The sequence below is a fragment of the Drosophila grimshawi genome, unplaced genomic scaffold (assembly GCF_018153295.1).
Source record: "Drosophila grimshawi isolate 15287-2541.00 unplaced genomic scaffold, ASM1815329v1 contig_848, whole genome shotgun sequence".
Taxonomy (NCBI): domain Eukaryota; kingdom Metazoa; phylum Arthropoda; class Insecta; order Diptera; family Drosophilidae; genus Drosophila; species Drosophila grimshawi.
Window position 1 is genome coordinate 1159331 of NW_025063692.1, and position 19111 is coordinate 1178441.

A 19111-nucleotide genomic window follows, 5' to 3' on the forward strand; every position below is an offset into this window, starting at 1 on the left:
ATCAAGTATTATGGAGTCGTCTAAGAACCCAAACTAATTTCGCAGGCAAAAGATACACATTACAAGTTAGGAAATTTCTTGTTATCTCGCAGACACATTGAACAATTTTGATTACCTGTCGCCGGCCAAATAAAATGGATTTGGAAACGGCAAGAAAATAGCTCCATGCGCAAAATGTTCAGCTTTTACTCATTTTATATTAGCTGTTTGAAAGACTATCTTATATTTTATAGTTTTATTCGAGTCGACAGGCCAATAACCTTATACATATATTGCATCGACATACATGTTTTTCAGTGACGGTCTTATTGTGTTCCATTTATTTTGTATAGCTAAAACGTAATAAAAAAGAAAAACATGGCTTACATTATGATAAATTAATTGAAGTACTTATTTAGAGACATGCCAACGTGTTCCATCGCACGCTCTGCCTGAAAGATGGACACAAATTGTGGTTCCAGTGTGGCGATCGCACGACGGCTAAGAAGCGGAATGCTCTTGGGATCGCCATGATCCCGCTCAAATTTAATATATTCAATCCAAACGCTCGGCTCTCGCTTGCCAAAGAATGTGATCATGAACTCATAGCACATGCGCCATGCCTTAATTGTTGTCAAATCCTGCAATATTGGCAAAAGCCCAATAATAATGAGTTCAATCAAAAGTATTGAGCGTATAGCGGCGCCTAGCTCACCTTTGGTTTGGAGCTCTGTATCAGATTGACCATCTCGCGATGCAGCTTTAGGGACAAGGGTGGCTGTTGCGCCAATTTGGCATATTCTTCACGCGCTTTGGCCGGGGAATGCTCGTGCCACAAGTAGCTCAAGTAGTTGCAGCGCAGATTGACAAACTCTGGCCAGGTCTCCTTGCAGGCTTGCATATAAATGTCGTTCAGCTGTCGCTTTGCCAGCTGATCCCCACGTGCCCGATAATAGCCAATAACCATCTCCCAGAGCGGCCGGGCCTCGGCGCCCATAGTTCGCCGCACCTCGCTAAATAACTTCTGAATGCTCGCCTCACTATCGTTGCGAATCAGCGTGGCCAGCAGCAGCTCGTGCATGCGCAGCGAGTTATCATGCTGCAATGCCTCGGTCAGGATGCGAACACATGTCTCTGCACCGTCCTCACTGCTGCCCAGCATATTGCTGAGTGCGGCATAATGTCGAGCATGCATCAGCTTAGAGGCATGACCGTCTTGCAGTGCGTTGGCCAGGAACTGTTGAACGAACGTGCGCTCCGATTTGTAGTTCTTGCCAAGCGACATCATGACGTCCAGATACAAGCTCAACATCTCCTGTGTTTGCAGATGTTGCACGGCCACCTTGTAGATGGTCACGCACAGTTCAATGCAACGCTTTTTCGAGCGAGTCTGAAAAACTCGTTCCGTATCCGGACTCGACTTTTTCGCACTCGGCTTATCGCTATCAGCGTTGTCGAACTTCTCGGTCAGATCACCCAAATGGAAGCCACGCAGTTCACGCTTCGCCAAAGCATCCCACAGCGCTGGCTCGCGCGGAAACTTTGTCTGTAATTCATTGATGATGTTGTACTGAAGCTCTGCAGTTAGCTCGCTGTGATCTTCGCAGCTTTCGAGCAACTTAAGAAAGTAGTCCAAGTTCGTTATGTTTGCCAGGCTGTTGCGATAGACAGCCATGACACGCTCCATCTGTATTTGCTGCTCGGAGACGGTGTTCTCCCCCAAATTACGTTCGCTGTCCGCCTGGGCGGCCTCCTTCAGCTGTATTTCGAAGAAACAACTGTTCAAGGGCTCGGAGCACGCATGACGTTGTAGTCCACGCAGCAAAATATCCTGTACGCGAGCTATGTTGGCTCGATTGTACTCGTATATCCACAAAGCGGCATTGAGCCACACTTGTGGATCGTCACCATGATACTGCCGTGAGAGAGATACTTTCTTATTATAAACAATTCCTTCCGACTTGGGTCAGCTTCAAAACTTACCGACAGCATTTTCTCGTATATGCCGGCAACCTCTTGTGGCGCAGATTTCTTGCTAAACTTGATGTAATTGTCCCAGAGGCTCTTCTCATGCGCAAACTTCACCAGCATTTCTCTGTACATGCGAATAACCCGGGTACAAATCGAGGCTTTCAGGCCATTCAGTTTTAGGCCGCCCAGTTTCTCCTTTTCTGTGATTGCTTTGTACATTGTCTTCTCGTATAAAATGAATTCCAAATAGTCGCCCATCCTTATTTGACTTTTGGTTATATTTAGCAGCAAGCGTTCGCGCTTGCGTACACATTCTCTAAAAGTTGAATGCATTACATATTTAATGTATTTCCGAATTTATTAATTTGCATGTTAAATATTATTTACCTGATTTGATCTGGTGTAAAAACTTGGTATTGCTTCATTTGCTCATATTCCGGCAGCATGCGCTCCTGCATTTCCGCAATAAACTCACCCATTTTGAATACTACGTTTTTCCTCCGCCAATGAAATTAATTGTTTGTGTTTTTTTTCTATATTTCTTCGCATTTGCCGCACACGTTGTGCACATGCCGTTTAAAGTCAGCTGTTGCTATTATGTTGCTATCGATAACTTAGAGCAGCCCTGAGTCCAGTTGCAATACGATAATTGACTGTCAGCAGGATGGTCACCCAAAATACCAAACTCCTTGCAAACTGGTCACTTTTTTCAAATACAAAATTTTTGGTTACAGTAAATAAATAAACTTAGACAAAACACACAAACACAAACTGCAATGGCCGAATTCTCAGTCGAGCGAGTGGAGGACAAGCGAACGGTGAACGGTCGTACAGAATATTACCTAAAGTGGAAAGGATATCCACGCAGCGAAAACACTTGGGAGCCGGTCGAAAATCTGGATTGTCCCGATCTTATAGCAATGTTTGAAGAATCACTGAAGAACAATAAAAAGGAGACGAGAAAACGCTTATCCACATCAACGCCAGATTCAATAAGAAGTAAGCGAAAGTCTTTCATGGAGGACGAGCCCGACGAGCGCAAGAAGCTGATCGGCTTCGACCGGGGCCTGGAGCCATCGAAGATACTGGGTGCCACCGACTCATCGGGCTACCTGATGTTCCTCATGAAATGGAAGGGCAGTGATCATGCCGATCTAGTGCCAGCCAAGCTGGCCAACATCAAGTGCCCCAAAGTCGTTATACAATTCTACGAAGAGCGTCTCACATGGTACACTGGTAACGGCAATGGCAATGGTAATGGTAATGGCTCAGCCAGCGGCAGCTGCAGCGCGCACGTCGAGAGTGCCGCGGGCAGCATTGGTACTCCCGGCAGCACTGTCGAGGCCAGTCCCAGTGGCAGCATTAACGATGAGAATATTAAGCCGGACGCGAGTGCCGATATGGGAATTGTGGATACCGCTTAAATTCTTACATGGATTGCGCACACACACTCACGTAAACTTGTAAAACACACGGGCACAGACTCACTCACACAGGCACACACACAGACGCTAATGCATGCTCGCTTTTACATTTCTACAGACAACACTACTGACGGAATACACACAAACATTGAATACGTATACTTAAGTCTATATAAAAACATGCTCTATATATGGCGCCAAACCGAATCAGAAAAGGTTAATGGAGGCGTACATAAAATTATATGTAACTTAAATAAATATGATTCTTTAACTTATTATATACCCTTTTCACCAGCATAAACTGAAACGCGATCTGGCAACACTACGCACAATCGATATATTCGATAAGTGGTGCTGGCAAAGCCGCTAAAATAAGAAAAGCCAACAAATAAAAAATAGCCGTGCTATTGCAAATATTGTAAATTCGAAATCAATGAAATAAAATGGCTCAATCAGGCTCTATGAAGCTACTTGGTGCACGCAACATGAGTTGCATTGTGGAGCGCATGGAGTGGAACAACAAAATGGATCTCATTGCCTACGGCACCGAAAAAGGTGTGCAGACGTCGTTGGCATTTTTTGTTAGCAGCCTCGATTTATGTTCAAGTTTGTTGTTTATTTTGTAGGCGAGGTAATCATTCAGCGCCTCAACTGGCAGAAAATTGTCACATTTCCCACGCCAGGCGAGGATGTGCGCGTACGTTCCCTCAGCTGGCAAATGGATGAGACACTGCTGGCGGTCGGCTACAGTAATGGCAAGGTGGCGCTGCTGGATGCGGAAAGCGAGACTATAATATCGGGATTGATCTACGATGATGACATTAAGAAGGTCTTCTTTAGCAAGGCAATTAACTCAAAGGAGAAACTCGACAGCTACACATGCAACTCAAAGGACAAGCACAAACGATATTTACTAAAGCTGCCGCCGCTGACGAATATTGATCCGTGCCTGAAAACGCTCGATCAGAAGTCGTTTCCCAAAGGATCGCCCTGTTTCCTTGTGGTAATCATGCGCAGCGGTAAAGTGCATTTACTGTTGCTTGGCGCCCTGCAAGCGGGCAGCATCGATTTAACGCAACATATACTGCATCCCGAGGAGTTTGATGTGTACGATGTCCGTCTAAATGGTGACTTTAATGCCATTTATGCATTGCTGCGCGACGGACACCAGCTGAAGCTGTTGCACTTTCATAATCAAGTGCTGGAGGATTGTATATCGCCCATGCTGGAGCTGGCTTCCCACTGTGCCCACATACTGGAGACCAAAAAGTAAGTTGTCCTCAAATCCCAAAATCTATGAAATTGCTTCATATGTGCAACATCGATGTAGTTATATTAACGACACACAACAATGCCTTTTGGAGGCATGGGAGACAGTTCAACTGGAAATGGACAATAAGCTGACCAAGTATGCCAATTCACAGGCGTATGGCATGATTTCGGCTTATTTTCTGGAGCTGCATGTTTTCGGTTACGCCACCCTGGAGGTCGAGGAGTTTCTGTTCGAGTGAGTTAAGTGCCTACATTTAATATACAGTGCTCATGTGTGCTCCGCCGCTATGTTTTTTTTTTTTCATTTCTTTCCATCGATACGGCAGAGGATTAACAGAGAAGGGCTTCAAGAAGATCGCCAACTCGGTGGATCTAAGCCTCAAGAATCTGCAGGGATTAGTCTTCAAGCAACTAACTGGAGCAGCCGTTAACATGTTCTATTTTCTCAATACAATTGCTGGCTTTGGACGCATGTCGCATTTCTTTGAAGTAACTTAACCAAGAAGTTGATATGTTGAAGGATCAAGTAGAGCAACACATTGAAACATTTTTGAATTTGTTTGATTCTAGGCACTTATCTCTCCGGATGTGGCCAGCGAAGCAATGCGCGCCTGTGGCGCCTTCCTTCTCAAGGTGCACGAGCTGCAGCGCACCATTGATATTTTGGTGTCCAACATGAAGCTGTTTCACTCTTGGATGATATTCACCATACTGCGTCTGTCGCATCAAGAGATACCCGATGATATGATCTTTAGTGGCAAGGAGAATATTGCGCTGGCTGAATTCTTTTGCGCCATGGAACCAGACCTGCCCGATGCATGTGAAGCCGATGATGTTAGCCAAGAAGAAAGCTCTGCCACAAGGTCTGCAGCAACAGCAGAAGATGATGAATTGTCTGACGATGCTAGTGCCATTCCGATGGTGACAACGCGTACCAAATTCAATTTAGAGCGCGTCGGCCAGTATCTAGAGAATGCATATCTAACGCAATTGCAGTCGGTGGATCCTACACAGCTTTGGACGCGCCTCCTGGCGGAGAACGATTGTCTGGCGCAGTGCAGTCTGCTGGTGCCGCATGACAAGAAGCTATCGCTGATACAGCAGCGCGACAAGATGTTTAACGCCATCGACGCCGTATTCCACAAGCCCACGGAGAGCATCAGTGGCAGCTTCAAGTTAACCACGACAGTCATCTGCTACGATCTGCCGCAGTATATCGTCGAATCAGCGCTAGACGAGGAACACGAACTGAATTATGATTTTGTCAACTGCAGCTACCATGTGCATGAGGCCACCAAATGTGATATGCTTGCGGTGACTGTCAGGTGGCAGGAAGCGATGATTCTGGAATTCAGTCGCGCCGACGATTGTTTGCTCCGGTGCACGCGTGTTCATTTGCAGCCGGGCCCGTTTACGCCACAGTTGCACGAGAACTACTACAATCTGCGCATCGTTGATATTCAGTTCTACAACGAATCATCGATATCGATGCTGGCGCAGACATTGTTACCAACCCCTGGCGTTCGTCCGCACAGCTACTTTTTGCAGTTTGCGTTGAGCGCGACGCGGAATCAGAGCACACAGCATCAGATGGCGCCACTGGTTAAGCTTCCGGATGCGACAATGGCGCACAGCATTCACGATATTCCCGATGCAGTCACATTTAAAGGCTTGGACGGCGTCTGTGAAATGCTGGCCGTATCGGGCAGTCGCAAGGTGGCCACCGTTCTCTCTGACCGCCGTCGCAAAATGACCATATTTGAAATGGAGATAGAAGAGGAGGAGGACGATACGGAAATGTCACAGGCATCGTTCTTGGATATGAGCAAAGATTCTGTGCTAGCCACCGGTGCCAACGAATCGGACAAACTCGAGGCGTAGTATTACGCTAAATGATAAATGGATACGAGTCGTTGAAATCTCTTCAAATGAATGCACAATTGTGGGCCATTTCTAACATTTGTCTCTATTTCATTTTTCTTCTTTTGTTACTACTCTTTACTTAGCAAAGATATATATTATATGTATGTTATAATTAAAAAAATACATTTATATACAAAAGATAAAACAAGCGATCTAAACTAGATTTGATGCAATCAAATGTTACTCTCAATTTTGAGCCATGAAAATGTATAATCTTATCAATACCACACCCATTTGACACTCGATTTATGCTAAAGGAAAATATTATTTTTGAAATGAAAGAAAAACATCAATTAGAGTGAGAAACAACTAGTGTTCAATTGTTACCATTTTCTTGTCGGATCGAAAATACGTTTACTAAATTTAAGTTAGAAAAAATGCTCACTTGGTACCAGCACTATATATACACATATATATATATATATATATATATATATATATGCATAAGCTGAGCTATATTTTCTTAATTTGCATACGTGCAACTAATGCCTGTTTGGATATGAGTCACGATTGTTGGCCAAGTTTGAAATGGCCTTAGGCTTAGGGTAGGCGTAGCAAGCATCGGCTGCTAACGAAACTAACTGATTTCGTACTGATATGCATCATCGGAGTCATCATCACTGGACAGATCGCGTTTGCGTCGTCGTTGCTCACGTTTGCTCAGCTTTTTAGTTGGCACCAGGTCAGCAGCAGCAGGAGCAGGAACAGCTGTCGCTGTTGCCTCCTCTGGCTCGGGCGCCTCATCCTCTGGGAGAGCAGCCTCGTCAATGCTGGCTGGGTCTGCCTCTTCCTCCTCGGCCTTCTTCTGTGTCTTGACCAGTTCACACAAGTATTTGTAGCGCACCAGACACTCCTCCTTAGTCTTTTCAGGCACACTGTTGGCAATCTTTTGCCAACGATCCGCACCTCCGGCGGTCTTTCGATACTTCACAATTGCCGCCTCCAAAGCGCGCTGTTGCTCCTGAGTCCAGTTGGTCTCTGGTATAAGCATGCTCTTTTCATTAGCCATGGTCGTGCCTTTTTTCACCTTCTCCTTGCGCACCGCCTCTTGGGAGTCCTGGACAAGGTTCTCGGCGACGCTGTCCGTGTGGCCGGGTATGCGATAGCCATTCTCCTTCATTTTAGCCGCCATGAATGTCACCTCTTGCACGGTGCGATTCATGGACTCGGCTATGGTATTCCAACGGCTACCAGCACCACCAGGATATTTTTTCACTAGTCGTATGAGTTCGGTCAGGTCCTCATCTGTCCAAAAGCCTCCGCTAACGGTATTCTGCTAAATGAACATGAAAGCATTTGAGCAAAGATTACAGAATGTTGCCGGGCTCTTACTGGCCACCTACCTTTTGAGAAGCTGGACGTATTGCGTCGTCTTCGGTTAGCTCTCTCGCCTGTATCTGCGAATATCCGCGTAGTTCCTCCTCAGTTTTCTCCGGCGCCTTTGTATTCTGTTTGCGCTTGCGCAAATTCTCTTTGTGCTCCTTACGCAGACGTGTCTGCTCCTCAGCCTCGCGCTCCAGTTCTTCCTGGCGACGCGCCGCCTCAATTTCTCTGCAATTCAAATACGAAACGTAGTTTTTGTAAGCTGTAATCTGTCTATTGTCTGTCGTCGACCAATCATTGTTATAGGATGGTCGATACAAATTTTAGTTCTTTAGAATATCCTCAATGGAAGACCACATCGAGTTATTTTATCCTATGATTATTGGTACCCTGGTGAAGGAAACTCTTTACAATTGTTTTACTTACTGTCTGCGCTTCTCCAATGCTAGTTGCTTTAGCTCATTGGCTTTGGTGAATCCATTTTTTATGGTTTTGGGCAGATTCCATATGCCAAGTGGTATTTGAATTGGCAGCGTATTGAGCAGCGATGGAATTGGGATCTCGCTCAGAATAACGTCCATGTCAATGTTTTTGTTTCGCTTTTGAAGCTTTTTCAGCTTTGTGCCAAACACCTGTTCGGCCGTGTACTTCTTCTCTAGGTAGGCGGCCCATGCGAACAGATACTGGCCGACCGTGATGATTAGGAACAGGATGAAGGCGCCTTCGTAGAGGCCAATCTTACGCATGCGACGATAGTAGTAGAGAGCGGACTTCCAATTTGGCATGCCGTCGCGCAAGACCTTGTCGTATTTTTCCCGTTTGGAGGCGTCCTTGAGCACCTCGTAGATGGAGACGAGATTGCGAAACTGGATGTTGGCATCCTCGGACGGATTCTTGTCCGGATGCAGCACAATGGAGAGCGTGCGAAAGGCGCGCTTTATTTCATTATTCGTGGCATTCTGATTGATGCCCATAAACTCGTAAAAGTTTTTGTTGACCTCCTCAACGAGATCAAAAATCTCTAACTCCTCGGAGTGCCAAGCACTTGCCGAGCCGCATAACAGCAGGAGGCCAAGCAGTATTGCTGACAGTGACGTCCTTGCGTACAGCTCCATGACAAATTACAAAAATTAACTAAAACCGAAAAGCGGTGGACCCCTGCACACAGTCGCACTCACACGCACACGAACAGGCACATGAACAGGCACGCACACAGGTATTATTCAGGGGCACGCACTCACGACGAACTGTCAACGTCAAAAGTGGCAACGTCAGCAGTAAACAAAAACAATACACGCCAACGTTGCCACATTGGTCATTGCTAGAGCGGCCCACTCAGCTATTGTTTCAATTTTTGTGGAACGAAGAGATGGGCTTACTCTTAAATTTTGATTGAATTGTAATTTAATTTGACATACAAAGGCCTAAATATTATTTGATTGTTTTAATGCTTAGTTATTTACAAAATTCAAAATCAAAATAGAAGCTATCGATAAATGCAAATGCAAGTCTTCTGCGGGCTCAGCACAGGCCTGTTAAACGCTAGCGATATATCGCATAGCAAACATAGCTAATAGCAGCCACACAACCTAGCGCTATAGGATTTGCAAAAGACGAAAACAGTGAAAGCGGTTGCAAAAAAAGCAGGCGAACGGAGATAAGAAACAAACCACACAAAAGTCAACGCAAGCAGCAGCGGCACAGCGTCAACTCAGCGCTAGCCGCTGGGGCTGGTTTTAAATGGATTAAGCGTTGCTCACTTACAACCACAGATAATAATACACAGGGGGAAGCGAAGCGTAGCGCGGAACGGAACGGAACGGTGCGGAGCTGAGTCGAGTCGAGTCATGTCTTCGGCGGTCAACATACAGATCGTATCGATGCCGAACCTGGCCAAGATCGAGAGCTTTTTCAAGGATGTTAGCTATCGCGAGACAATCGAATACAGCGCCAATTTCAACACACGCCTCTGCATCGAGCGACGATTGCGACTGCCGTTCCTCGATCCGCAGACGGGCGTTGCACAGAATCACTCACAGCTGTTCATGGACAAGCGACAACGAATGCCTGGCTTTCGCCAGGGCCAAATCTACACTTATCCCGCGGCCCGTTGGCGCAAAAGTCGCCGCCAATACTTGTCCAAGATGTACGGGTGAGTAAATCGTTAGCCCACATATCAAAATGAGAAGAAACAAAATGAATGCAGCTTGAACTTTAATCTAAGGTGTACACACAACCGGTTTCCCGAGCGACCATTTCAGGCGCTGCGCAAGGAGCACGAGGCACTGGTGGCCAGTGGAATCAATATTGGTGGCACTGTTGCTAATAGCAGCGCAGCCACCGTCAGCATTGGCAGTACGAACAGCAGCAGCTCAACGCTTAGCCTCAGCATGTTAGCTGGTATGGGCGTGGGTGTGGGCTCGGGATCAAGCGCTGGAGGCGCATCGACACCAACGCCGGTAGCCGTGCTAAATACAATGCACAATGATACCACGCATGATTTTAATGGGGCGTTTAGCATGGAGGAGTCTTGTTCGCTGGGAGCTGCCGGAGGCGATACATCCGACAGCAAGGACAGTCAATTGCAATCACAACAACATCAGCAGCAGCATCAGCAATCGAAAGATGATCTGCCAAAGGAGTGGTTCTACGATGAAATGGATATGAATGATGTGGACTCGCTGGAGGAGCCCAAATCACCGGCAGACGATGAATACGACTATGATCCGCGATATGGTAATAAAAAGCGGCGCAAACGTCGGCCGGGCAAGCGTTCAACGATCCATGCCATCGGCGAAACCCCAAACACTGCCAGCAGTAGTAACGCGCGCCGACGAAGCGCCGTGTCGCGAATGCGCATCGGCACCACAGATGCGGCGCTGGACGCGTCACTGGATGCGATCGAGGCGGGCGAAATTGGTGGCACACCGACCACGAGTGGCAGTGGTGGTGGTCGCCGATCTCGCGGCGCTGGCACACGAGGTCGGCGACGTGCCAAGGGTGCCACATCGGGGACAACGACAACGGCGGGCGCCAGCGGCATGCCCAGCAATACATGTGATCCGCCCAGTCCGGGCCTCGTTAATGAGCCGCCATCGTTTGAGAGTGCCGCCGCTGCAGTTGGCGTTAACGTTGGCGTCGGTGTTGAGGATGGCAATGCGCATTTGCGCAATTATCGCAAGTATCTGTAACGCAAGGATCGGCACATATAGGTTGCATTTTGTTGTATGGACGATCGCCACCACCACCCCCTGACTACACCAACACCTACACCTACATACCCTACCTATCAATCTATATCAACATCTATGTATCTGTTCAGTGCATTCGTTTCTTTAACGGTGATTACTATATATTTTCAACATATGTAATTTAAACGTTAGTTTAAGGCTTAGTTTATTAGTTCCTTATGCGAGTCCAACACCCGACCGACCAGACCAGACCAGTCAACACCAGGACACATGCACATACAACCACCAAAACACAACCAAGCAGGCGTAGATAAATTTTTATTCAACTGGTAACTCTGTCGCCTATCTAATTGTACGTTCCCATAGCCAATTGATTATTGATATATATACGCAAATATGTATATATATATTTATATACAATACATAAAAGCAACTTTACCTAAACATTAAAAGAATGCGGCCAACTCCCTCGCAATCTCCAAATTGTTTTCGTTGCCGCCATATGCAATTTTTTTGATTTGTTTTTTTTTTTCTTTTATTTAATTTAATATATTTAGTTGAAATTTTTAAGTTCATTGGCTTAATGTATTCTTAGGCAGTGTGGTAGGGTTTAGGGTTTCAGTCCAGCGCAACAACAACAAACGATTTCGTAAACCAAAATTTTTTCTGTAGGAATAAAAGAGAGCTGAAATACAAAATATAAAAAAAAAAAAACAAAATAAATAATAAATAAATAAAAACTGTGTACATTTTGAAAATCAAAGACAAAAATTCTAATAAAAATTAAAAGAAACAAAGAGAAAAATATATTAAAAAAAAAACATAATTTTACGAACCTTTAGAAGGCTTTTATACACATTTAAAAATGATTTAGATTTGGACTATACATAACTTGTGCATATATACATACATATGTATGTGTACACTAACCACCAAACTTGGCTGAAGAAATAAAGCAATAAATTTGTATGAAAAAATAGATATTTATGTACATATATAAAACTCGCAATTATAAATCATTTTCAATCATATCATTTGTTTCAAATATGTATATACACTTTTTATACCCATGAATAGGGTATATAAGACTGTCTCTCTAACCCCATAAGTTTGTATGTATGTATTCCTGATCAGCATCAGTTGTCGAGTCGATATAGCCATGTCCGTACGTATGTGTGTGTGTATTATTAGTTTGATTATTATTAACGACGTAAACTGACTGATGCTGGATCAGATAAAGTGCGTCACGACGAGGTGCGCCCTGGACAGTTGGAGATGGGACGGGTTTGCAGAGAAGCATGGAGGTCCTCAACGGTATAAAGAACCGGACTTGTTGTAGTTAATGCCAGTTTATAATAAGTATATTCTTATTTTTCTGGGTGCCGTACTTGCCGTTCTTGTACTTTTTTGCGGATAGTTTATTGATACGGCTGAAACTTTGTTTAAAAGAATGCGCGCTAAAATTATTTCCATAGTAGAAGTGAATCGATATATCGATATTTATAATCAAAATTTAGTATAAAATTTATATTTATCGAATATACATATAAATTGACTATCGATAGCTAATTAAGCCAGATCAGAAAGCTTTTAACAACGATCATTTAGCATCTTAGTTATATTATTTTTTATTTTATTTGATTGGGGCAGAAGTGGAGATCGAGGCGTCTACATTATTCTTGATTTGGTTTAAGAAAACACACAAAATAATAGGAAATCTATAAAGTATGTAGTTAATACGTTATTTTTATTCAATGAATAATTGTGACAAACATGACTATAGTTTGCGATTGTGTTATAAAATAAAAGGCTTCCCTTCTATTTTTAAGCAGACTGCTGTACTTCGGTTGCATTAGCTGCTGGTGTGCGATTGGCTTCCTCGGGTTTCATCGCAGGGAACAAAAGCACCTCCTGCAACGGCAGACAGTAATATTGAATACAAAAAAAAGAGAACAAGTCCAATTATTTGGTCATTTGCAGTTGGATTACAAACCTTAATGTTATTGGAGTCAGTTAGGAACATGGTCAGTCGATCAATGCCCATTCCCCAGCCACCGGTGGGTGGCAAGCCGTATTCAAGAGCCGTGCAAAAGTTCTCATCCACCATTTGAGCCTCGTCATCGCCGGCGGCCTTGTCGTTAGCCTGCTGCTCGAAACGTTCGCGCTGCACGACAGGATCGTTCAGTTCCGTATATGCATTGCACACCTCTTTTTTGGCCACGAAGAGCTCGAAGCGCTCTGTTAGGCCAGGCATGCTGCGATGGTACTTGGCGAGTGGCGACATAATTTGCGGATGATCGCAAATAAAAGTGGGATTAATGCATGTTTCCTCGATAAAGTCCCCGACCAGCTTGTCCAGCAGACGGGCTGTGGTCCGTGGCGCCGGGCATTCCACCTGATGCTTGGCACACAGCTGGGAGAGAAACTCGTTCGTCTCCTGACTGTTAAAGGTGTCGGCCGAGGGGAACTTGACCTGCAGCTTCTCCTCGAGCGTTTTGATCATGGAAACGCGCTTAAATGGTGGCGTAAAGTCCAGTTCCTGTTCGATACCATCTGGTCCGTCCGGATGGTATTTGATTTTATATGAGCCATGTATAGCTTTAACCATGCCAGAAACCATTTGCTCAGTGAGCTCAATCACATCATGATAATCGGCATACGCCATGTAGAACTCGCATGTGGTGAACTCGGGATTGTGTGTCATATCGATGCCCTCATTGCGGAACTGACGTCCGATCTCGTAAACGCGATCCAAACCGCCAACAACGAGCATTTTATGATACAGCTCCGGTGCAATGCGCATAAAGAGATCCATTTTGAGTTCGTTGTGGTGCGTAACAAAAGGCTTGGCGGTGGCGCCGCCAGCAATCATATTCATCATTGGTGTCTCAATCTCGAGGAAGCCCAGACGATCCAGAAACTGGCGCACATATGAAATAATCTGTGCAAAAAGAAATGATTGAAAGTTCATTTAATAAATTTATATACATTGCCTAAATGTAAAGGCTGGTAAGCTCACCTTTGCGCGTATCTGGAAAGTTTCGCGAACTTTGTTATTGAGAATTAGGTCCAGATAACGCTGGCGATAGCGTGTCTCCTTGTCCTTGAGCCCGAAGTGCAGATGGGGCAGCATGTGCAGACAGGGCGAGAGCAGCTTGAGCTCAGTGGGCATAATTGAGAGTTCGCCCTTCTTGGTCTTGCCGGGATGGCCGTTGACGCCAATAATGTCGCCACGACGCAGCTTGGCCGTGTCCTGTTCGAAGGCCATCTCATTTTTGTATGACTTGGCACTGGCCATCACCTGGAGCTTGACACCCTCGCCGCGCAAATCGTAGAAAATGAGCTTGGCGCCCGATTCGCGTATGGCATGAATGCGTCCCGCTACGCTTAGATTGACCTGATCGAGCGTCTCACCATCCTTGAGCTCGGTATACTGGGCAATGAAGTTCTCCAGCGAGGTGCTCACATGGAATTTGTGTGGATACGGATGAGTTTCGGGCGATTGTTTCAGTTCAGCGACAGCAGCCGATCTCAGCTTAAAGTACTCATTTGGCGAGATCTCCTCCTCCTGCTCGGCAGCAGATTTCTTCTTCTGTCCCGTTTCTGACGCTGTTCCCACAGCAGCAGTTGCTAAGCGCGTTGTTTCCTTCTCAACTTTCTCCTTGGCTTTCTGCTCAGCCTTCAGACGGCGTTTCAGCTCACTGCAAGGCATAATGTGGACGTTAGACGTTTTCAATTTTTGCGAATTTTTTGTGGGTGGTGGTACCAACAGTTTCGTGTTTTTGCTTGGCGCCAGTTGCCTGGCTGTCACATGGTGTAATCTCGCAGTAATCGCTATTGGCAGTTGCAGTGATGACAAAAGCATCTGCTGACTAAGTGCGCCGCGTGCAATCATTTGACAGCCAAGTATCATTGTTTTTTATCTATGAGTTGTCTAGCGGCCGCTGGCTAACAACTAAGCAGTTCAACTTAACCTCACTGTTGGCGCCTGGATGGCCGATTCGCGGTGTTGGCATTATTATTCTCAATGTACGAAATGATTTCATTTACTTACTTCTTGGACAGTTCACCAGTTACAGTAGCCATGCCGTTTGGTGTCTAATGAGTTCCGGCTACGAGAGATACAAAAACAAAATGAATATAGATTTGCGAGTGCGCCACACACACTGCAAACGAATTAAAATGATAGTAGTATACAATAAATAACGATCTATCGATTGTTTTCGGTGTATTAAAACTATTTCAATACCCAATTAGCCAATCGATGCGTTGCCAGCCCGCCTGAAACACGTGTTGCGGCTGCAGCAGCTGCTTTAGAGAGCTTTTGTTTTGACATAGTCTGGCAGCACTATCAACTATAGTTTTGGCATCGTGAGCATAAGAGTCGTGAGCAGTAATCAAATCGTTCTTAGTTGCGTGATCGCAACTAAATGTTTCAAAAATTAGTCTGGTATACATTACAGTCCATGCATTCATGTCATAAAGTCCAGTACTATATTTAATATTTTCATTTTGATGACTTATTTAGATTTATTTGGAGAAATAACGCTGTATCTATTAAACTTTGTTCAAACATCCTAAATAGATATTCTATTCGTGACATCATCATTCACACGTGCACATCTCTAATCAGCAGGTGGAATTGTGCCGGGTTGCCTGAAAACTGAGTGTGCAAAAGACGAACACACAACTGAAACAAAAATAAATAAATACATAAGCAAAGGTTTTTCAACTTGTCCAACGACATAACAGACGAACTATTCAGATTGTTTATAACTAAAATCAAAAAAAAAAATAATCAAAAAATTCCTGTTCACAACTGAGCAAGCAGAAGCTCAATTATCGCTCATCATCATCAGACATGGTAACAGTTGGAATGCTAACATGCCTACTTAGCGGCAGCGGCGTGGGCAGCAGCGCTTTCATTCGAATGCTCACGCGCATCCCCAGCTCCAGACTCAGCCTCAATCTGAGTCCGCGTTGTCTCAGCATCCTGGGTTGCGGCAAATCAACATCGTCTTTCACATCCACCGCATCCACTACCAAATTGCCTTTAGCTGCCACATCAACGACAAGTATACTGTCGCCACTGCTGGTCACAAAGTATCGCAGTTATGCACGGTCTCAGCACCAAACCTACCACGCACAGTCCCAATGCCAACAAAACGGATATCAAGTCCTCGTCGACAGCCTCCGTCACTAGCACCAATGAGCTCTTTGGCGAGGCGGCGAACATGGGACTCTTTGCCAAGTTCAAGCACATGTATAAGCAATATTGGTACGTTCTCATACCGGTGCATGTGATAACATCGATTGGTTGGTTCGGCGGTTTTTATTATCTATCAAAGAGGTAAGTAACTGCTAACTGTTCCAATGATCATCAATGCTGCTGTTTAACTTTGCATACACATTTCTTTTCGCAGCGGTGTAGATGTGCCTGCCCTGCTGCAGTATATGCACCTGAGCGAGACCATTATTGAGAAGGTACAGGGCTCCGATATGGGTCACTATGCCATTGCCTATCTGTGCTATAAGGTGGCCACTCCAGTGCGCTACGCAGTCACATTGGGTAAGTGCAACACCAAAAGCGAATGGAATTATTACTATCACTAAGTTAATATATATGTGACGTTTTCAGGCGGCACCACTGTGTCTATAAAATATCTGGTGCAATGGGGCCATATCAAACCGATGCCCACAAAGAGTCAATTAATGAAAATGTATGAAGACACAAAGGCAACGCGTGCCAATGCCAAGAACAATACCCATAAGGATGAGAATGCCAAGAATCACAAATGATCGATGCTTACTGGGGCGTCTTCCAAAACCGCCGCCTGCTGTCGTTGTCTTCGTCGCCTGCCATGCGGCTAGTTGCCTAGTTGTATTTCGTTATTTGTTAAACTGTTGCACGTTGATCAAGTGCAAGTGTCGTCTCTGGAATTGACCTCTCGCCCAGGGCGCATCTGTATATATCAACCGGATTACTTATTCTAAGCGCAGCTGCCGCAGTTTTAAGAAAGATAAGAGCACCACATCGTTTGCGTGTATTAACAAATTTGCATTGTTTTTGTTAGTTACGAAATCGTTGACGCTGCTGTTGCCGCATGCCAGGGAGCAACGTACTCACAGCAATGTATACATAGACCAGCATACGAATTAACTAACACAGACACATACACCTATGCATATAGACCCAGAGTAAGACAGCCTCCGACAAGAAGTGTAGTATATTTTATAAATGTAATTTAAAAAGTTATCGAAAATGAAAAACTCGACTGGTATAAAACAATAAAATATTTGTCTTTTACTTTTTTTTTGATCAATTGCCCATTACCGAATTAATTGTTCCCACAAATAGTATGCAGCAAAAATCAGCTGGCAAACAGCTTTGTATCACCCACATAAGTAATATACATATATAGGTCCTTGTCTCCCAATCGGAATGGCGTGATTTTCGCACAACTAGTGTCCAAAAAGTTTAATATTTGCGATCGTCCATCGTTTGTTTTGTATGCAATAAATATTGATTAAATTATTTTTTCTTATTGAAGATTATTTCATGTAATCATAGACAAAGCTTTTTTTGGATAAATAATTTTGTTAGCTCTGAACAACTGACAGATATACAAATATATACAATAGTCGGAGGCACTTACGTATCACCAGAAGGTCGCAACCAGCTTTTCGTAAAGGGGGTAAAGGGGGTTATTAGCTATTATTTAAATAAAAATAAACTCAAATTTGATTCGATTTTGTTTTTGCATTTTATAGTTCGTTATCATTTTTTTGTTTTGTTTTTTTTTTATTATTATTTTTTGTTTGTAACGTTAGTAAAATATCCAACAATTATAATTGTAACTAATAGTTAAGCCAGAAAAAATATATGTAGTAGTAGTTGTTGTTGTTTCTTTTACAAATAAATAAATAATGTGTCTTGTTTTTTAGTTTTTATGCTCTGTGTAGAGTGCGTGTGAGAGTTTCTGTATTTTTTGTTTTACTTTTTTTTTTTAGATATAGTAGTAAGTTGTATGTAGGTGTTTTGCCGGTTTGTCGCTTGTTTTTTTTTTTCATTTTTTTATTGGAAACAAATTGCATTATGTACACATATTTTTAGTTCGGTTTTTGCTCCGTGTTGCTGTGTATAAGAGTGTATGTATTCGTGTCGTTCACATATCAATTAAATAAATACAATACAATAAATAAATAAATAAATAATTTATATAAATTAAATAGGCAACAAATTAGGTAGCAATAGCAAAATATCTATGTGCGCGGAAGGGTGTACGGGGTGGGAGAATTGTTACACGGAAACATTTCAACTAAAATACATAAATATGTATAAAACAATAATAAAAAAAAATAGTTATAATAATAATAATAATAATAATAATAATAATAATAATAATAATAAACAAGGTTCTCTGCACCGCCATATGAATGATATACATATGGTGGACATTAAGTAGATCGTACGTCTGTACGATATATATAACTTTGAGACTAGTTTGATATTCAATTGAATGTTAAGTTGAATTTAATTGAATGGGATTGGGTTGGATTGGATTGCCTGGTGACAAACGAGTTTCGAACAGAAGATTGAAAAGTTTTTTAAATGTTAAGGTTTTTGATTGATGTTGTTGGTGTTTTCGTGCTATTCTCATCATCCTAATTTATAATTAGCTGCTAGCATTTATCATAAGTAGGTTTTACAATGCAGCTTTAGTTAGTATCTTTTGTTTTTTGCACTTTTATTTTCCTTCTGATTTATTTATTTATTATTATAATTTTTTTTTGTCAGGTTTCATTCGGTTTTTGTTTGTTTTTAAACTATTCATTTGCTAAAAGCTAGTTTTGCTTGTTGTTTTCTGTGTCAGTGAGTGTGTTTATTTAGCTTATGGAAGTGCGCTACGAAACGCATCCATTTCCCCCTTATTTCTTATTATTATAATTTTTTTTTATTGATTTATCATTCGGCATTCACTGTTCCTTCTTATGATATACATTGCACACGTTATGGTAAATTTAATA

At 43.4% G+C, this 19111-nt stretch overlaps 7 protein-coding genes across 10 annotated transcripts; 4 read left to right on the forward strand and 3 right to left on the reverse strand.

Annotated features, from left to right (window-relative positions):
* Positions 1-289: 289 nt before the first annotated feature.
* On the reverse strand, positions 290-2589 carry LOC6569555 (U3 small nucleolar RNA-associated protein 6 homolog). The gene is made up of 4 exons (XM_001995494.3): positions 2338-2589; positions 1963-2266; positions 695-1894; positions 290-620 (listed from the first exon to the last, which is right to left on the reverse strand). Exons 1-4 carry the CDS (start codon positions 2427-2429, stop codon positions 378-380), a joined length of 1839 nt encoding a protein of 612 aa, XP_001995530.1. The 5' UTR covers positions 2430-2589; the 3' UTR covers positions 290-377.
* A 137-nt stretch (positions 2590-2726) lies between these two features.
* On the forward strand, positions 2727-3649 carry LOC6569415 (chromobox protein homolog 3). Its single transcript, XM_001995495.3, has one exon. It carries the CDS (start codon positions 2727-2729, stop codon positions 3372-3374), a length of 648 nt encoding a protein of 215 aa, XP_001995531.1. The 3' UTR covers positions 3375-3649.
* A 168-nt stretch (positions 3650-3817) lies between these two features.
* Positions 3818-6662, forward strand: LOC6569416 (anaphase-promoting complex subunit 4). Of its 2 annotated transcripts, none has more exons than XM_032741454.2 (5): positions 3818-3929; positions 4001-4643; positions 4705-4881; positions 4973-5135; positions 5217-6662. In XM_032741454.2, the coding sequence occupies exons 1-5, from the start codon at positions 3818-3820 to the stop codon at positions 6525-6527; spliced, it is 2406 nt and encodes an 801-aa protein (XP_032597345.1). In that variant the 3' UTR covers positions 6528-6662. The 2 variants fall into 2 exon arrangements, with proteins under 2 accessions (XP_032597345.1, XP_032597346.1); XM_032741455.2 differs by having other exon boundaries at positions 4705-4875.
* A 9-nt stretch (positions 6663-6671) lies between these two features.
* Positions 6672-9083, reverse strand: LOC6569417 (dnaJ homolog subfamily C member 1). Of its 2 annotated transcripts, none has more exons than XM_032741456.2 (3): positions 8319-9083; positions 7913-8120; positions 6672-7845 (listed from the first exon to the last, which is right to left on the reverse strand). In XM_032741456.2, exons 1-3 carry the CDS (start codon positions 9005-9007, stop codon positions 7147-7149), a joined length of 1596 nt encoding a protein of 531 aa, XP_032597347.1. In that variant the 5' UTR covers positions 9008-9083; the 3' UTR covers positions 6672-7146. The 2 variants fall into 2 exon arrangements, with proteins under 2 accessions (XP_032597347.1, XP_001995533.1); XM_001995497.2 differs by having other exon boundaries at positions 6672-7842; positions 8319-9081.
* Positions 9084-9416: 333 nt separating this feature from the next.
* Positions 9417-11595, forward strand: LOC6569418. Its single transcript, XM_001995498.2, has 2 exons — positions 9417-10044; positions 10117-11595. The coding sequence occupies exons 1-2, from the start codon at positions 9740-9742 to the stop codon at positions 11081-11083; spliced, it is 1272 nt and encodes a 423-aa protein (XP_001995534.1). The 5' UTR covers positions 9417-9739; the 3' UTR covers positions 11084-11595.
* Positions 11596-12809: 1214 nt separating this feature from the next.
* LOC6569419 (lysine--tRNA ligase) lies at positions 12810-15248 on the reverse strand. Of its 2 annotated transcripts, XM_032741328.1 has the most exons (5): positions 15138-15212; positions 14854-15071; positions 14103-14784; positions 13077-14024; positions 12810-12994 (listed from the first exon to the last, which is right to left on the reverse strand). In XM_032741328.1, the coding sequence occupies exons 2-5, from the start codon at positions 14994-14996 to the stop codon at positions 12908-12910; spliced, it is 1860 nt and encodes a 619-aa protein (XP_032597219.1). In that variant the 5' UTR covers positions 14997-15071; positions 15138-15212; the 3' UTR covers positions 12810-12907. The 2 variants fall into 2 exon arrangements, with proteins under 2 accessions (XP_032597219.1, XP_001995535.1); XM_001995499.2 differs by lacking the exon at positions 14854-15071 and having other exon boundaries at positions 15138-15248.
* Positions 15249-16188: 940 nt separating this feature from the next.
* On the forward strand, positions 16189-17828 carry LOC6569420 (uncharacterized protein C18orf19 homolog A). Its single transcript, XM_001995500.3, has 3 exons — positions 16189-16433; positions 16507-16652; positions 16722-17828. Exons 1-3 carry the CDS (start codon positions 16198-16200, stop codon positions 16880-16882), a joined length of 543 nt encoding a protein of 180 aa, XP_001995536.1. The 5' UTR covers positions 16189-16197; the 3' UTR covers positions 16883-17828.
* Positions 17829-19111: the final 1283 nt, after the last annotated feature.

What these genes read in the sequence shown, in the direction of transcription:
- LOC6569555 (XM_001995494.3), bottom strand. Translation starts at nt 2,429, where the DNA reads ATGGGTGAGTTTATTGCGGAAATGCAGGAGCGCATGCTGCCGGAATAT. An exon ending in TTTACACCAGATCAAATCAG is followed by an intron (nt 2,267 to 2,337) that starts GTAAATAATATT and finishes TTCAACTTTTAG; the next exon opens with AGAATGTGTACGCAAGCGCG. An exon ending in TATACGAGAAAATGCTGTCG is followed by an intron (nt 1,895 to 1,962) that starts GTAAGTTTTGAA and finishes CTCTCACGGCAG; the next exon opens with TATCATGGTGACGATCCACA.
- LOC6569415 (XM_001995495.3), top strand. Translation starts at nt 2,727, where the DNA reads ATGGCCGAATTCTCAGTCGAGCGAGTGGAGGACAAGCGAACGGTGAAC.
- LOC6569416 (XM_032741454.2), top strand. Translation starts at nt 3,818, where the DNA reads ATGGCTCAATCAGGCTCTATGAAGCTACTTGGTGCACGCAACATGAGT. An exon ending in CACATACTGGAGACCAAAAA is followed by an intron (nt 4,644 to 4,704) that starts GTAAGTTGTCCT and finishes ACATCGATGTAG; the next exon opens with TTATATTAACGACACACAAC. An exon ending in GCATGTCGCATTTCTTTGAA is followed by an intron (nt 5,136 to 5,216) that starts GTAACTTAACCA and finishes GTTTGATTCTAG; the next exon opens with GCACTTATCTCTCCGGATGT.
- LOC6569417 (XM_032741456.2), bottom strand. Translation starts at nt 9,007, where the DNA reads ATGGAGCTGTACGCAAGGACGTCACTGTCAGCAATACTGCTTGGCCTC. An exon ending in GCATTGGAGAAGCGCAGACA is followed by an intron (nt 8,121 to 8,318) that starts GTAAGTAAAACA and finishes TTTGAATTGCAG; the next exon opens with AGAAATTGAGGCGGCGCGTC. An exon ending in TACGTCCAGCTTCTCAAAAG is followed by an intron (nt 7,846 to 7,912) that starts GTAGGTGGCCAG and finishes ATGTTCATTTAG; the next exon opens with CAGAATACCGTTAGCGGAGG.
- LOC6569418 (XM_001995498.2), top strand. Translation starts at nt 9,740, where the DNA reads ATGTCTTCGGCGGTCAACATACAGATCGTATCGATGCCGAACCTGGCC. An exon ending in TACTTGTCCAAGATGTACGG is followed by an intron (nt 10,045 to 10,116) that starts GTGAGTAAATCG and finishes CTTTAATCTAAG; the next exon opens with GTGTACACACAACCGGTTTC.
- LOC6569419 (XM_032741328.1), bottom strand. Translation starts at nt 14,996, where the DNA reads ATGATACTTGGCTGTCAAATGATTGCACGCGGCGCACTTAGTCAGCAG. An exon ending in CCAAGCAAAAACACGAAACT is followed by an intron (nt 14,785 to 14,853) that starts GTTGGTACCACC and finishes TATGCCTTGCAG; the next exon opens with TGAGCTGAAACGCCGTCTGA. An exon ending in CTTTCCAGATACGCGCAAAG is followed by an intron (nt 14,025 to 14,102) that starts GTGAGCTTACCA and finishes CTTTTTGCACAG; the next exon opens with ATTATTTCATATGTGCGCCA.
- LOC6569420 (XM_001995500.3), top strand. Translation starts at nt 16,198, where the DNA reads ATGCACGGTCTCAGCACCAAACCTACCACGCACAGTCCCAATGCCAAC. An exon ending in TTTTATTATCTATCAAAGAG is followed by an intron (nt 16,434 to 16,506) that starts GTAAGTAACTGC and finishes TTCTTTTCGCAG; the next exon opens with CGGTGTAGATGTGCCTGCCC. An exon ending in GCGCTACGCAGTCACATTGG is followed by an intron (nt 16,653 to 16,721) that starts GTAAGTGCAACA and finishes TGACGTTTTCAG; the next exon opens with GCGGCACCACTGTGTCTATA.